Consider the following 16,441-nt stretch of genomic DNA (forward strand, 5'->3'; position numbering starts at 1 on the left):
GCTCTTTCATAGCCGACGGGATGAGGGGGAGGCTGGGAGCAAAGCGGGGCCACAGGAGAGTTTCGGGGGACCCTGGGCTGAATCGATGCCCCTTTTTTGCTTACGAGACGTGTAAGTTCTGACCGGGAGCGGTGGCAGGGTCCCGTCGTCGAGAATTACAGTATGTCCGCGGACGCGTTATGTTGGATGTTGGATTGTTAGGGGTGAGTCATGCGTGATGATGATTCACATGCTTCACTCGCTTCCAATCTCCCAACTCTCAAGTCGTCCGTGGGAAACTGTGAACGAGGCGAACGAACAACTTCCCACAAAGAGACACCCTCTACGTCCTCAGAGAGTTAGTTCATATTCGCACCTATAGCCTGTGTTCGTTGCGGCTGTTCCAAAGCGGCTCTTTTCACCGATTCCACATACGTACTGTACAACGAGTCAGATCGTCTCAGAGCGCTTCCTTTCGGTCATGTTGTCGATGCGTTCGACCCACGGCGGCCAGGCCACAATGCGTGCGGCAACGGTACGTTGGAGAGCTCTAGTATAGGCTCAGGTCACCGTGGTAAAGCGTCGTGTGCATGCCCCCGTCTCACGTTCAATCTTCTCTAGGCTCTTTATGTCGGTACTCGGACTGCATCTTGCGTCGGCGCAGGGCGTAGATCGTTTGCATCATGTGCGACCCTACGTACACAAGCCCCAACAGCGGCGCCCGTTCCCCACTTCCGTCGCCGCCGAAAGAAGCCCGCTTTCTTGGACCCAGAGCCCTTCTTTTCTTCCGCTGAGCAGGCCGTCAACAACATCCTCTATAACACCCCAACCGCAACTCAAGCTCCCATCACCCGCCACGTCCTCAACTGCCTTGTTTCCAATGAGCCAGGGGTGCTGTCGCACGTCTCTGGGACTTTGGCAGGGCGTGGCTTCAATATCGAGTCTCTAGTCGTTGCAAAGACGGAGGTCGCGGACTTGAGTCGGATGACCATCGTGCTGAGCGGCCAGAAGGCGGTCATTGAGCAGGCGAGGAGGCAGTTGGAAGATATGGTGCCTGTATGGGCTGTCTTAGATTTCACGCACGGGAGGATCGTAGAGAGGGAGATGCTCTTGGTGAAGGTTTCCACAGTGCCAAAAGAGCATGCTGTGCACTTCGATTATGAATCTCACGAGGCGGACGAGCAAGCTGTGAGTTTGAGATGCGCGACGCTAATTCGCGAATGAACGTCCCGGCGCATCACACTTATCGTTCTCTTCAATAGACACAGTCGACGCTCTCACCTTTGTTAGGAGCTGCGATGCAACGTCAAGCGATCACAGAATTGGCCCGTCTGTTTAAAGCTCGCGTCACGGATGTCAGTATCGATGGCATTATAATCGAATTGACGGCCAAGCCCGATAGAATCGACGCGTTTATGAAGCTTCTCAAGCCCTTTGGAATCATAGAGGCTGCACGATCTGGTATGAAGGCACAATTCTTTGATACCTTCATCAGGTCTCTCTACTGATCTTTACTCTTTAGGTGCGATGGCCATGCCCCGTAGTCCCGTGGATGGAGTGTACGAAGACGACATCACAGTAGAAGAAGAGGAAGAAGAGCAGCATGGCAAGATCGACGCGACCATGCTTCCCCCGGGATGAACTCATAAGAAACTCCACCGCGCTTCCCTGCTTCCACTCTAATATCACAAAATCGATTAGCCAGAACGATGTGCAAATACACTATGTACATATGCCGAGAATCATGAAAATACATCGGAGAGCGTTCAGCCATTGTCTACGCCCGGAGTTTATCAATAGTAGACTCATCGCTATCACTTTATTCGGCATTAACCCTTATCTAGTACCTCAATTGTTCACGGCCTTTAGCCTCCTTCGCCGACGCCTCCTTCAACGCTGCCTGCGATGCCGCGCGCTTCTGTGGGTCTAGTCCCCCAATAAGCTCTTGTATAAGTGGGTCGATGTGGTTATGCGTCCGCGACATGCGCCGACACGGTTTGAAGTTGCGAGTGCTGCCAGCTTGCTTGTGCAGGTCGTATTGATATTGCTTCAGCCGTGTCAGCATTGTGGCGCGGTGTCTGGCTCCCATCGGAGGCTCACCCGACGCACCGGATCACGGTAGCTTTCTTTGGGCCATAATGGGCGCAGTCAACGTCCAAGCCCCGTTCCCGAGGGTCGTTTGACTCGTTTCCATCGATTGCCGCCTTCGTCTCTTTCGTCCTGAGATGACCGGCCGAGATCTCTCCATCAATCTGATACCCAAACACACACATCTCTGACATAGAAACCGCCATCGCAATGACGGTCACAAAAACCCCATCGCCCACCCCCACCTCCTCTCTCCGCCTCGTCCCCGCCTTCCAACATCTCAGCGACGCTCAAATCGCGCCCTTCGCAGACGCTGCCGAAACCCTGCACCTGCAGAAAGACGAGCTGCTCTTGAAGTCTGAACAGTTTCTTGGAGCTCTTTATGTTGTGCAGAGCGGTGAATTGGCATGGACGACCAAGACGAAGGTGTCGGATGAACAGCCGGAGCAGAGGTCGGAGCTGCGGCCCGTTGGGGAGGGGGGGTATATGGGCGTTTGTGCTTTGGTGAGTGGATGTGCAGTTCAATGGAAAGTGCGCATCGCTCAAGCGGTTTTCCTGACATAATGGTGTCGATAGTTCTCGGATTACGCGGCACCCTCAGATGTGATCGCAGTCAAACCAACAACCGTCATCAAACTCTCCGCCGCATCCGCGGAACCTCTCATTGCCAAAGACCCCGTCGCGGCGTCTTCCCTCATCCGCTACCTCTCCTCAGAGCTCTCCCAGCACTGGGTGGACAGTCTCGACGAAGCGAAGAATGCTGCACGTAAACCCGTGATTACGTTCTTTGTAAGTACTGAGTCCTGAGATCAACGCATATCTCTTCGGGACCGGGGCGCTGATGATGTGATGTCCGTTGTGAAGGATGCCAAACCGTACATGACCAAGGTGTTCAGGGCCGAGAATGAGAAACGAGGGAACAAGTTTGATTTTGACTTTGTGAAGCTGAAGTTGGATGAGAGCTCTGTTCGATTGGCTTCGGACTCGAAGGTATTCTATCGCGGGAGTCTGTCTCAACGCGTCGCAATGCATGCTGAATGCGGTTACACGTAGATCGTCTGCATCTTTGTCAACGACCAAGTCAGCGCCTCGATGGCCTCCACCCTGCAACTACACGGCACCAAGATGATCGCGCTCCGCTGCAACGGCTCCGACAACGTCGATCTCGAAGCATGCACCAAGCTCAAAATCTCTGTTGCACGGGTACCAAACTACAGCCCGTACAGTGTCGCAGAGCATGCGACGGCGTTGATGCTCTGCCTGAACCGGAAGCTGCATCGCGCGCATTCGAAGACTGTGCATGGCGATTTCGGGCTGGATGGGCTTGTTGGGTTTGATATGCACGGCAAGACTGTGAGTGTGCGATGGGCGTGTCTGACGGGTTCGTTGTACCCCCAATTGATGTTTTGAACGATCCACCAGGTCGGCGTCTGCGGAACAGGCAAAATTGGCCAATGCCTCGTCGACATCCTCCTCGGGTTCGGCTGCCGCGTCCTCTGCTACGACAAATACCAAGCCGACTCGCTCAAATCCCGCAAAGGCGTAACCTACACCACCATCGACACCCTCCTCTCCCAAAGCGACATCATCTCCCTCCACCTCCCCCTCCTCCCAGACACCCAATACTTCCTCAACGACGAAAAGCTCTCCAAATGCAAAAACGGCGTCATGATCATCAACACCAGCCGCGGCCCACTGATCGACACCAAAGCCCTGCTGAAGCATTTGAAGACGGGAAAGGTTGGGTATGCGGGGCTGGATGTGTATGAGGGCGAGAAGGGGTACTTTTTTGAGGATAAGCGGCAGGAAGGGATTGTGGACGATGTGTTGGCCAGGCTGATGAGTTTCCCGAATGTGGTGATTACGGGGCATCAGGCGTTCTTGACGACGGATGCGTTGGAGAAGATTGCGGAGACTACTTTGGATAATATTGAGGAGTTTTTGGTAGGTGTTGCGCGTGATGACGTGCTGTGCGGGAAGGATGCATGTGCTGATCGTTTGAATTTGCTGGACAGTCGGGTAAAATGTTGACGGAACTTACCAACTCCTGTAACACGAAATGAGCTGCAGCTTCAAAGACTTCTTCCTCTCCATAGGCAGAGACCCTGCAACGGATCAGACAATCGCTCTCACGCGTCGCTCGCCTTGGTCAGATAGGAAATTCTTACTACATCAGCTCGTCGAAGTAGACAATAGCAGCCTTTCACAGTCACTCTCCTGACGCTCCCGGGTATCAATGTAGTAGATGTATGCAGCCCGTTATCACATACCGTCGCAGATGTTGAAGATAAAGGACGATGCCTGCATTCATCTTTTGCAGTTCTTCCTTACTTGTATGACCTTGCCTGGCCTCGGAGTGTTGGGGTGGCTCGCCACATTTAACCTCCGCAGGAACAAGGTACCTATAAGCTATAACTACCGGCGAAATGAAGAGCCCGTCCCATCTTACCTACCAGCCATCACCTGTCTGCATCCTTCGGCCGAGACCCCGCAAGGGGTTGACGAGTGGGGGCACCCTGGAGGCGTTATCGACCCCTGCGCGGAGGGACGGAGCGAAAAGCTCCAGCGGTGTTGGTTATGTAGCGACGATGACTCAAGGCTTCCCAGAGAACGGAAAGAATGGAGCGATATAGTGAAGTAAACAAAATGGACGTAAGGCCAGGTCATGGCGCCCCTGCGCGGAGGAGTGGAGGGGGCAGGCCGACAACTTGAGACGACGCGACTTCATGATGACTAAGCAAGGTATTGACAGCTGAACCCATTGTGGTCACTTCTAGAAGCTCTCGGACCCACGGACGGGTGATGATGCGCAATGGATTGTGCAATGATAACCCCCGTTGATCCTGGCTGCACACCGCAGCATACGAATCTTGGACTTTGTGCCGATCGATTGTATAAATATAAAGGAGATCGGGATGATAGAAAGTATGTCGATCGCTTTGAAAACTTTACAGTGAAGCTTAGAATGAAGCGCCCCCTTTAAGTGGGGCCCCGTGGCTCAATTGGTAGAATGACGAGGGTACGGGGCGACATCATGCACACAATCCGCGTTTGGCAGTCGTAAAAAAGCCATGAAGCGCACATACCGGAGGGCCAGATACCCTCCCGATTATTACCAGCAGCTAGGAATGACGCTGTAAGTATATGATGGCGTGCACCCGCCACGTATAGGGCTGTGAGACCCGCAGGATACCAATTGTGCATTTTCGGGATACGATTTCTCCCATCTGTACATAATTGTTGCCCAACCCTCCTTTATGGCGCCTTTCGTCGGGAGACCTTCAACCTGCGATTGAGATACGGTGGATAGTACGTAGAACGCTTCTCCGAGAGACACCCAGGCACACATTTACGCCCCCACAGTGAGTAACACGATGGTAACGTTTGCGCCAACAATTCCACATTGAACTTAAAAGCCGAGACGTTGACTTCATGGAACTCTTTTATTTTTGCCGCACAGCTTCCGTCGCCGGAAAGGAGCCCTAACACTGAGCGGGCATTCGCAACGAGGACGACCATCGGCCACCCAGAGGCAGAAGAGCATATTGCGGATCAGGTAAGACGGTGTGCGGAAACTGTCAGTGCCCGTCATTATGGAGCCATGGCCCTGCGGTGAACGACCACAACTGAGGCATGGTTTTTTATTTGATGGCGCGAAGGAAGGATCGGCGCAGACGGAGGGCTGCAAAGTTGGACGACGAGGGCAACGGTGGCCTCGCATATCTATGTGATGTGTGGGATGGATGGGAGGGAGGGCTCGCTGTTGCCGGTGACTGAATGAATGGATGAAGGAGGGTTGAATGTGAATGCGTGCCGTAGGCTTGTCAAGATCAATGTGAGAAAAGCCACAAGGAGGGGCCAACTTTTTGCTCCTTTGAGCATTGACCATCGCAATTTGCAACTGGAGGGGTCTACTCGGCAGACTATTGGAAGGGCCCAATGAGCGAGCACCAGCACCTGCTCTCAACTGGCTGTCGTTGGACGGCAGACCTCCAACAGCTGAATCCTCATCGGCAGCGCAGCCTCCTCACCGGTCGACCCCGTCATGCACTGGAAGGGGTCTATCGGGATTCTTCACCATCGCCTATCCACAAAGGGTCTAACTTTCTTCTCCCTTTTCGCCCTCATTATCTCTCTTTCTATTCGATATGTCCGGAGGAAAGAAACGACAACGATCGCCCAGCAAAGGGTGGTTCTCTCGGGGGGATTCCTACTCGCTTGAGGGCATTCCTCACTGTGACCGGGAGAATCCTTCTCTTCCAGGACGGGACTTTCGCAGCTACAGTCAGCAACACTCGGCCAGTCTCGCTGCGGCGTACGACCAGCTTGTCACTGGTCAATTGCAGCCGCCTTCTTCCAAGCGCCGGAAAGGCGGACTCTCCGCTTCAGCGGCGGCAACAGAGGCTACAGACGGACGGCGACCAGGAATGACGCAGACGGTCGGTATGGATGGGCATAGTGGTCGAGGCTCTTGTGTGGCAAATCCTTTTCGAGCTGGACCCGAGGCTACGGAATCTCAGTCACGACGGCCCGTAACAGGGCTATTATTAGACCACGCTCCAGAGTCGACTTTATTGGCAAGCCGGCGACGTCGCAGTATTCCTCGCTTGACGAACCTTCCCGCCTTCACGTCGCAAGGATCATCGTCACAAGCTGCATCGTTTACGAACGAAAACTCTCTGCCCACGAAAATCCCAACACCCAGCCCCGCGCGACCCATGCTAGATACCGTCTCATTATTTGCTAGCGCACTGAACGTCAGTTTGGTCGACCCTCTGACCGACTTGACTTTGATCGCACAAGACTCGTGCCACACGACTGCTACTTACAGGGGTCGTCTTGGACATATACCCGTGCTTGTCAAAGCCGCGTCTCAGGATGGGCCAAGAGGCGTAGAAGCGGTCGCTCAATTGCGCCACGAGTACAATATCATCAAACATTTGCTTGTCGATCGATCGGCCCAGATGTTATCGCCGCCAGCTACACGCATCAGGCAATCTCCGGCTGATGGATTCGGAGCTGCGGCCTCACTCACACCAGGGATGTCGACGTCTTCGTCTTCCCTATATAAAAGTGCTCACGAAGGCATGATCGCCTTACCAGATGCTATCTTTCCACTGGAGTCGCCAGGCACTGCCTCGTCCGCTGAGGGCTACTTTGCAATGCCACGGCAACGAAGTTCAAATGGACTGGTCCCAAACGTGCAAACGGCTATCATCCCTCCTTTCCCTTTCTCGTCATCAGCACAAGGGCTGTTGCTGCCCTTCCCCGATTACTCGGAGTTCACCCTCCACGGCATTTTGGAACGACGCGGAAAACCATTTCCTGTGCTGGCTGCGCTGAAATTGATTCAGCAGATCGGAATGGCTCTCGTATTCATCCACGACGGCGGCATTACCCACAAAGTGAGTAAAACACTCAGCCTACAACGTTTCCGGATCACGGGATGAATATTGATTTTCTTCCATTTTCCAGAACCTCTCGTCTTCGTCCATCGTTGCAGCACCGAAAGCACCGTCCGACCCGGAATGCGAAGATTTCGATGTGCGCATTGTAGATTTTGGACACGCTTCGCGATTAGAAACGGAAAAATATAGCGTGAACCTCAATCCGGGGATGTCACCTGTTGGACTGGAAGGCGACTTGGCGTATATGGCACCGGAGGCAACAGGGCGGACCAGTAGATCGCTGGACTACCGCGCCGATTTCTACTCCCTCGGATGTGTCTTCTACGAACTCCTGACGATGCAGACGCCATTCAAATCATCGGATTTGGGTCCTGCCGAATTGGTATTCGCTCATCTTGCACGCTCTCCACCGCCATTACCGGATAGCATTCATCCGAAATGCGCAGAAATGGTCTTCAAAATGCTTTCGAAGAACGCTGAGGACAGATATCAGCACGCGATGGGTATTTCTGCCGATTGCAACCGACTCAGTACGCTGCTTCGTCGAACGCACCACCGGAATGGCACGGTCGCACACAATCATCGAGGTCTCGCTCGCTTTACTCCCGGCATATACGATGCTAGATCGCGGCTGGTGTTCCCAAACAAATTGTACGGGCGCGAGGAGGAGATACAGAAGTTGCTGGATTCGCTGGAAATCACTCGTAAGGGACGTCCGGTTCTGTGTTCGGTGGGAGGATATTCCGGTGTGGGAAAATCTGCTTTGATTTCCGAAATCCACACACCGGTCGTAACGGGCGGGTCGTGGTTTGCGGCGTCGAAAGTGGATCAGTTCTCGGCGCGGCTACCTTTCCACAGCTTTATTCAGGCGTTTCGGGAATTGGTGGCAAACATCTTGGCGTCGCCCGTCGAGCTGTTGGATGCATTTCGAGCGAAGTTCGATGAGTTGATTGGAGCGGATGGGCTGGGGGGAATCATCGTCCAGATCTGCCCGCAGCTGGAACAGGTGGTCGGTTTGCAGCCCGTTGCGGCCAATCTGGAACAGGCGCAAAGAAAGCAGCGGTTCATCACCGTCATGCTGAAATTCATTCAGGTGTTCACGTCCCTTCCTTCGAACATCGGCGATGATCGGCGAATGTTGGTCCTAGTCTTGGATGATATGCAGTGGGCGGATACAGGGACTCTCAACATGATTAGCTCGATCATGTCGGATCCGGAGAAGAGTCTTGGCGGCGTACTTCTCATATTAGCATACCGGAACAACGAAGTCGACAAACTGCACCCACTGTCCGAAATCCTTACCTCCTTACGCAAAGCCCCGGATGTCCAACGGTACTTGATTGAAATCGAATTAAAGCCGTTGGATCCAACAGCAGTAGCTGAACTCATAGCCGACACTCTCGGATGGGAAAAGGCGAGGCGCGTCCCGTCGATCACTCACAGCTCTTCAGCTTTGGCCCGGAGTGCGTCCGAGTCGAGCGACTCGGACACGTCGGATCATGAGACTTCCTCAGCCGCTGGGAGTAGCTACGGGAGTCTGCCAGGGACCCCGTCGGCGTCGGCGCATGGCTCGTTCTCTTCGCTTCCAGGAAAGGAGGAGGCACCGCCTGCGAAAGCCATGAGCTTGACGAAGCTAGTGCATGCTCAGACGGCGGGGAATCCGTTTTTTTTGTTGCAGGTATGTGCGTTCTTCTGTTGTCTGCACATTCGGCAGGACTTCTCGATTTACGGTTCCGTACAATACTGACCCCTTTTCATTACAGCTGTTGAAAAGCTTCCATCAGACTGACAGCCTGACCTTCAACTGGACGAAACGGAAATGGATCTGGGACCCGGCCTCAGTTTCGGAGGCAGGACTGGCGGAAAACGTGGTTGACTTCATGGTCACGCAAATGCGCAAGTTGACGCTTAATGGACAACGCGTGCTCAGTCTCGCGGCCTGTATAGGAGACACATTCAACCTGTTTATGATCAGCAAGCTGCACGAGAAGCCGGTGGATGCGACAGTGACGGAGCTGTGGGAAGGCGTTGAAGGGGGCTATATCGTTCCTCTGGATCAATCCTACAAAGTCCCGTTGGCATTGTCCGGTTACGCTGGCTCTGAGCATTTACAGGGTGGTACCGCCCACATTCGCGTCAATTACAAGTTTCAGCATGGTATGTACATACCGCTACTACGTAAGTGAAGCCATCATCAGGAAAACGCTGATGCATTTCCCACTCCATAGATCGTGTGCAGCAAGCGGCCATGTTGCTTCTCAGTGAAGAAGAACGAGTGCAAACTCATCTGAAGGTCGGCCAGCTCCTCATCATGTACACGCCACCAAACGAGGTGCAGGACCGCATTTTTGAGATCGTAAATCAGCTCAACAAGGGGCAATCCCTGATCACGTCCGAGCGAGCCCGTGAGGAATGCGCAAAGTATAACTGCATGGCCGGAACGAAAGCGAAAGACGCCGCGTTTGCAGATACCGCTTCGGAGTACTTCAAGGTCGGGCTGGAGATGTTGGGCGGCGAGGAAGCTAGCTGGGGGCGGAACTACGATCTCGCTAAACAGCTGCACTTGGATCTCATTGAGGCGGAGTACAATTGCTGCCGATACACGAGGGCCAAAGATCTCATAGATAACGCGAAACTGAACCTCCGCAACGTAACCGAGAAGGCTCAACTTGGGCTCATCGAGGTGAAGTACTGGACAAGTCAAGGGTTGACGCAAGAAGCCATCGCGACGGGCCTGGATGTTCTGACTGTTTTGGGGTGCCCCATCCCGCCAGCGGGTAGTCCGGAAGTGGATGCACTCCGGGCGGGACTGGACCTGACCGATGCGGAGATTCAGCATTTGGAGCATGCCCGGATGATGGACGAGAATGAAAACACGGCGAAGGCTCTGGAGATGATGTCTGCATTGATACCCCCGATTTACTTTGGAGCGCCTGAGCTACTTGTTCCTCTTATCCTCACTATGGTTCGCATCAGTGTGGACAACGGAAATACGGCGAGCAGCTGTTATGGCTACATTCTCTACGGTCTACTCCTGTGTGGTGTCTACCAGGAGATGACCAAAGGCTATGTTTGGGGATGTGTCGGAAAGAACCTTGTATCTGACCACTGGGAGAACGATCCCATCAAGTGCCAGGTTTACAAAGTGTTCGCCTCGCACATTCAACCTTGGACCGAGCCGGTACGGGAATGCATGCAGAGTTACAAAATCGCATGGAACCATGGTTTGGCCACGTGCAACTTCGAATACATGGGATACGCCGCGACCGAGGATATGATGTACTCTGTCCTGTCTGGAGAGAATCTGAGCGAAATCGACGAAAAGAGCACGCAGCAGGCCAATAAGGTCTATGAACAAAAGCAGGCCATTGGATCGGCCTACATCCGCATCACCCACCAGCTTGTCAAGACTTTGATTGGGAATCCCGAGGCTGAGCCAAAGGACACAACGATGTTGGTCGGGGAGGTCTTTGATGAACGCACGATGCTCACCCCAGAGGTTCAAAAGATGCAGCTGTGTATTTTTGCGTATCACTGCTACAAGCTTATCCTGGCCTACGTCTTTCGCGAGTACGATCAAGCGGTGGAGCAAGCAGCCCTCGCTGAAAGCGTCGTGGCTGGCGGTGTTGGTCTCCTTCTCGTCGCGGAACTCAGCTTTTATCAGTCACTAGCCCTGCTGGCTGTCGCTGACATCGACAGTCCATCCTGGCCGGCCGCGGAGGAGACAGTGATCCGGAATCAGAAGCAGATGCAGGTGTATGCGGACAGTGCGCCTGGAAACTTCCTGCACAAGTACAAGCTTGTACAAGCGGAGTACGAGCGGGTTGCGGGCAATAAGTATGTCGCTATGGAGTTGTACGATGAAGCTATCGCCATGGCGCGCACGAACCGGTTCACGCACGAAGAAGCACTGGCTAGCGAGCTCGCGGCTGAGTATTACGCGGCAGCAGGGAAAATGAACGTCGCCGGGGCGTACGCCGCGGACGCGTTTTACGCGTATGTGCTCTGGGGCAGCAAAGCGAAAACCGCGCAGTTGCAGAGTATGGGTGGCATGTGGAGCTGGCTTAGTGCGGGGAGAACTTCGAAGATCGAGGAAAAGCATGACGAGATTGACATAGAAGCTTTGTTGGTAAGTGCGGAATGGCGATCGATCTGCGTGTGTTGAATCAAGTGCTTACAAGGGGTCTGGCTGTCGCACTAGAATGCAACCAGGGCTATATCGACGGAGATTGTTTTCCCGCGCCTTGTCAAGCAAGTCATCGCCAATATCATCCGCAACACCGGCGCCTCGCGGGCGTTCTTGATGCAAGTGCGCGACCATGATCTGGTCCTGGTGTCGTCTGGATCTCTCGCAGTGCGCAACCCCAATGAGGCCACTACGAACCCGAATGCTCTTGACGAGATGTCCGATGCACCCAAAGCGGGCGATCAGGCCGCGAACGGCACTCCACGTCCTTCCGTGGCAGCCGTTGATGGACAACCTGCATCACAAACGTCGTCAAGTAGCTACTTCTCCGGTGCCAATGGGTCGAAGCTTGACATCAAAGTCACCGAGTCCGCCATCTCCATCACCGACGCCTCAGCCGAAGTACCAGCGTGCCTTATCAACTATGTTTACCGGACCCAACAGGTTGCAATGAGCACATGTCTGCCGGACTCGTTACGGCGAGCATGCCTCGTTGAGCCCTGTTTGAGAATGCGAAAACCGCAGTCTTTACTTTGCACGCCCGTTCTCTTGCAGGGCAAAATGACGGCTATCCTCTATCTGGAGAACGACTTGATCGCTGGAGCCTTTACGGAATCGCGTCTCAAGATCTTGCAGATTCTTGTCTCCACGGCGGCTGCAGCGCTCGAGAATGCATCGCTGTACAAGCGCCTCCAAGATTATAGCTTTAACCTGTCGAATATGGTTGAACAGCGCACGAAGCAGTTGCAGGAAAAGAATGCAATCCTGGAGGTTGAAGTTCAGGAAAGGATCAAAGCGCAACAGGACACGCACGAGGCGCTGGAGATGGCAAAGGCTGCAACTTTGGCGAAGAGTAGCTTCCTGGCAAATATGAGTCATGAGATAAGAACGCCAATGAATGCTATCATCGGTATGGCGAATTGCTTGTTGGAAAGCGGCCTCAACACGCTGCAGGAGGATTACGCGAACATCATTCACACATCCGGAGATGAACTGCTGAGCATTATCAACGATATCCTGGACTTCAGCAAAATCGAGAGCGGGAAGCTGGATTTGGAAGAAGTTCCATTTTCTCTTCGCACCTGTATAGAAGGTGCCTTAGACCTACTTGTGCCCAAAGCAGCGGAGAGGAATTTGGAGCTCCTCTATGTCAATAACGACGAACCTGGTACCTTTGTTGGAGATCCCACTCGTTTGAGGCAGATCCTCGTCAATCTGCTGTCCAACGCCGTCAAGGTGAGTCTTCGTTTTCGTTTTTGTTTACGGTCGCGCTGTGGCGATTTTCCTGACGCTGTTGAACCTACGCTTTTTAGTTTACAACCAATGGCGAAGTGGTGGTATCGGTGGAGAACAGACGGCTGGATCAGGCGGGGGACACGCCGATGGAAGAAGGCTTCTACGAAATCACCTTGAAAGTAAAGGATACTGGGATAGGCATCCCGGCCGATCGCATGCATCGCCTGTTCCAGAGTTTTTCGCAGGTCGATTCAAGCACAACTCGTACTCATGGAGGTACAGGATTGGGCTTGGTGATCAGCAAACGACTTGCCGAAATGATGGGTGGAACGATGTGGGTAGAATCTGAGAGTGGTGTGGGATCCACATTCTTTTTCACCATCCGCGTGCGAGCAGCGCCAGATGTGGACGCCGACGCCGTTGACCATATGCAGATATTGCAGGGCAAAGGCGTGCTCGTCGTGGACGATAACCGAACCAATCGCCGGATTTTGGAGCAATTCTGTTCCAGCTGGGGTATGCGTGTCAAATGCGTGGGTAGCGGAGAGGAAGCTCTCAAGGCGTTGGAGACGGACTCCGGATTCGATTTGGCTTTACTGGATATGATCATGCCCAATATGGACGGATACACCCTCGCCACTCGCATACGTCACCTGAGTCAGAAGCCGAAGACCATGCCCTTGGTGCTCTTGACCTCTATGGGCTGCCGTTTCGGAGAAGAGGAAAAGCAAATAGCGCAATTCTCCGCGATGATGATCAAGCCCATCAAAAAGCTTCGCCTAAAACAGCAACTGGTCGAAATGTTCCTGCGATTGGAACGGATGTCACTGTCGCCAGTAAAAACTCACCCATCCACTCCGTTGACCCCTTTGAAGTCTCCGAGCGTTCAAGAGCTCGTCGATGAAGAAACAATCGGGGTCAATGGCAATTCGTCACCCACACCCGACGTGAAGCCCCGACATCCAGATACACTGGATCATCAACGGAAACAGGGATCGTTCTTGATATTTGGGCCCAGCACCATCGAAGAGACACCTAAGGCTAGCCCGAAGATCACCAAACGCCGGTTACAAAGCGGAAAGCGTGGGTCTTCCACCGAAGACTTAGAATTGCTGCAGCGGGCGAAAATCCTTCTAGCCGAAGACAACCCTATTAACCAGAAGGTCGCCGTTCACATGCTAAAGCGCGTGGGCATCACGATGGACATTGTGGAAAACGGAAAGCTAGCCCTTGAGGCCGTTATGAAATCACATTATGATTTGGTTCTCATGGATCACATGATGCCCGTCATGGACGGCCTCACAAGCACTCGGCTCATTCGGTCGAGTTTGCCGCCTGATCAACAACCTCGCATCATCTCATTGACCGCCAATGCGATGATGGGCGATCGCGAGGCGTCTCTGGCCGCTGGTAGCGATGAGTACTGCAGCAAGCCCATCAAGTTGGATGCGCTGCTCGACGCAATGCTGCGGTGTCTTGACCCGGACGACGCTGCTAACTCGTCACCGGACATGAAACCCATCAGAGAGGAGCCTGCAAGAGCTCGCTCGCAGAACCATTCGCGGCGCCCATCTGCCAGTGCGCTTCCCCCTCTACCGCAGCGGTCGAAGACCGACGGATGAGGGTAGATGTTGCGACGATGCCCTGCCTTTCTCCCTATCGCTGCATAGTTGGGAGTTTGAGCCAGTGCGAACGCAACCGGACCTCGTATAAGTCCGGCTCGTGCCCGACATCGAGTGGAGCACCACCTCTTAGGGAGTTCCCAACTTTTTGATGCCGCCATCCATGCGTCGACTACGACATTCTCCCCCAATGGCGCTCACATGGCCTGTCCTTGAGGCAGCTTCGCCTAACAACATTTCGATAGCCACATGTTTTCACGTTCTCTCCGCGCGTACATCCATTAATCACCGCCACTTCAACTTCCGTCCAACCTCCCGCTCATAGAGACGAGATACGTTCACACCCTTCCTGTACCTTTTTGTCATTTTTGGATCATTCAGCATATTGTTCTTCACCCTCAACCTGTTTTCATATGATACCCCGGCTTTGCACTTTTGCTCTGCTTCGATAATGTTCTACCTTCTCATGTCTATGTAATTCATCTTTTGACTGCTTTGAACCATGGGTTGTTTATATAGTGTCATCATTATTGGCCGTGGTTTACCTAATGTCGAAACTGTATACCGCTAGATCACATTCACGTTGCTCCTTTATGGACAGTTTACCGGCAGACATACAGGAAGCCCCTTCTTCCAGAATCAGCTTCTGGTCGGTTTCATCCTATATATTATCGATAGAGCTCGACGTCCTCCACTCAACATCGATGAATGTGAAGCTAGGTGTGAACGCCGGCTCAGCCTCTCTTTCACACTTCGGACAATAATGGCCGGTTTGACAGACGTACAGTCAGTGGACATAAAGCTGTGTGCATGCCAGATTAAGTCAGTGTCTGACGCGCGTTGCGCGACATCAACTCATCATCCTTAATCTTGGGGCATTGCGAAACCTGACCTAAATGAATGGATCTAGATCTGAATTTTGCTAATACCTAGTTGTCCCCCCATTGGCTGCGATTACGGCTGCCATGCTTGATGGCATTGACCGTGTCAATGCATCAAGATGCGGCTGCATTGTGGGCCATATAGTTTGCACAACGTTGTCCAACATTCCAGGGGTAGGGTTCGCTTTCGATACCTTCCGTTTGAGCATTGCCCACAGATTCTCAATCGGATTGAGATCTGGACTCTGCGCTGGCCAGGGAAGAAGCTCAATGCCGTGTTCATCAAAGAACTGTCGAGTTTCAGCCGATGTATGAATAGGGGCGTTGTCCTGCATGAAGAGAGGATTGGGAAGAAAAATCTCTAGATTCCGCCACATCGGCAACATGTTAGCAGTAAGATGTTGCACATAGGCAGTAGAGTTAATCCCTCCACGGTTTTGACCCTCTCGCTGAACACGCTGCATCTCTTTCATTGGACCTACTGCATTTCCAATGAATGCTCCCCAGTACATGAATGTTTTTTGTCCACTCTTCCTGGTGCCCTGGATGCAATCGGGATGAAAACGTTCAGTTCGTAAGCGCCAGCACCGCATTTTAGGTACCCAGCCAATTTCAAAGGACGTCTCATCAGTCCAGAAAACACGAGACCAGTCCGCTTCCATCCAGTCTTGGTGCTGCAGTGCAAATGCAAGGCGTGCTGCTTTATGGTCCTCTGTCAATAGTGGCTTTCGGACCTTGAAACGCGAGGTGAGATAGAGCAGGTCCCGTAGGTAGCGACGCACTGTTTTTGCAGACACCTGGAGTCCGGTGAGCTGTGTGAATTCAAAAGTGATCTGTTTTAGTGTTTTCTCCCGAGTGCTACTGTCAGCAACGACAATACTGCGGAAGGCAGCCAAATCATCGTCAGAAGGCTGGTACTTAGCTGGTCTTCCTGTTGGCTTCTTCGATTGATAGGCGGTTGGTGCAGTGGCACTCTCGTTCGCAAACCTCTTAATAGTGTTCCTCACAGTATTCCTGTGAACGTGCTCCTGCCTTGCAATT

At 53.1% G+C, this 16,441-nt stretch overlaps 3 protein-coding genes across 3 annotated transcripts; all 3 read left to right on the forward strand.

The window, feature by feature from the left end:
* The first annotated feature begins 203 nt into the window (after nucleotides 1–203).
* EV422DRAFT_522443 (small subunit of acetolactate synthase-domain-containing protein) lies at nucleotides 204–1,752 on the forward strand. Its single transcript, XM_053069822.1, has 4 exons — nucleotides 204–514; nucleotides 601–1,167; nucleotides 1,242–1,440; nucleotides 1,502–1,752. The coding sequence occupies exons 1-4, from the start codon at nucleotides 461–463 to the stop codon at nucleotides 1,618–1,620; spliced, it is 939 nt and encodes a 312-aa protein (XP_052927049.1). The 5' UTR covers nucleotides 204–460; the 3' UTR covers nucleotides 1,621–1,752.
* A 421-nt stretch (nucleotides 1,753–2,173) lies between these two features.
* On the forward strand, nucleotides 2,174–4,221 carry EV422DRAFT_381633 (D-isomer specific 2-hydroxyacid dehydrogenase). The gene is made up of 6 exons (XM_053066784.1): nucleotides 2,174–2,571; nucleotides 2,644–2,856; nucleotides 2,932–3,057; nucleotides 3,121–3,420; nucleotides 3,490–4,011; nucleotides 4,083–4,221. The coding sequence occupies exons 1-6, from the start codon at nucleotides 2,278–2,280 to the stop codon at nucleotides 4,128–4,130; spliced, it is 1,503 nt and encodes a 500-aa protein (XP_052927050.1). The 5' UTR covers nucleotides 2,174–2,277; the 3' UTR covers nucleotides 4,131–4,221.
* A 2,564-nt stretch (nucleotides 4,222–6,785) lies between these two features.
* Nucleotides 6,786–14,519, forward strand: EV422DRAFT_565727 (uncharacterized protein; the record flags this gene model as incomplete). The annotated part of the gene is made up of 6 exons (XM_053072359.1): nucleotides 6,786–7,472; nucleotides 7,543–9,153; nucleotides 9,239–9,632; nucleotides 9,704–11,604; nucleotides 11,677–12,897; nucleotides 12,975–14,519. The coding sequence occupies 6 exons, from the start codon at nucleotides 6,786–6,788 to the stop codon at nucleotides 14,517–14,519; spliced, it is 7,359 nt and encodes a 2,452-aa protein (XP_052927051.1).
* Nucleotides 14,520–16,441: the final 1,922 nt, after the last annotated feature.

Source organism: Fimicolochytrium jonesii (genome assembly GCF_025526975.1).
Source record: "Fimicolochytrium jonesii strain JEL569 chromosome Unknown EV422scaffold_6, whole genome shotgun sequence".
Taxonomy (NCBI): Eukaryota; Fungi; Chytridiomycota; class Chytridiomycetes; order Spizellomycetales; family Powellomycetaceae; genus Fimicolochytrium; species Fimicolochytrium jonesii.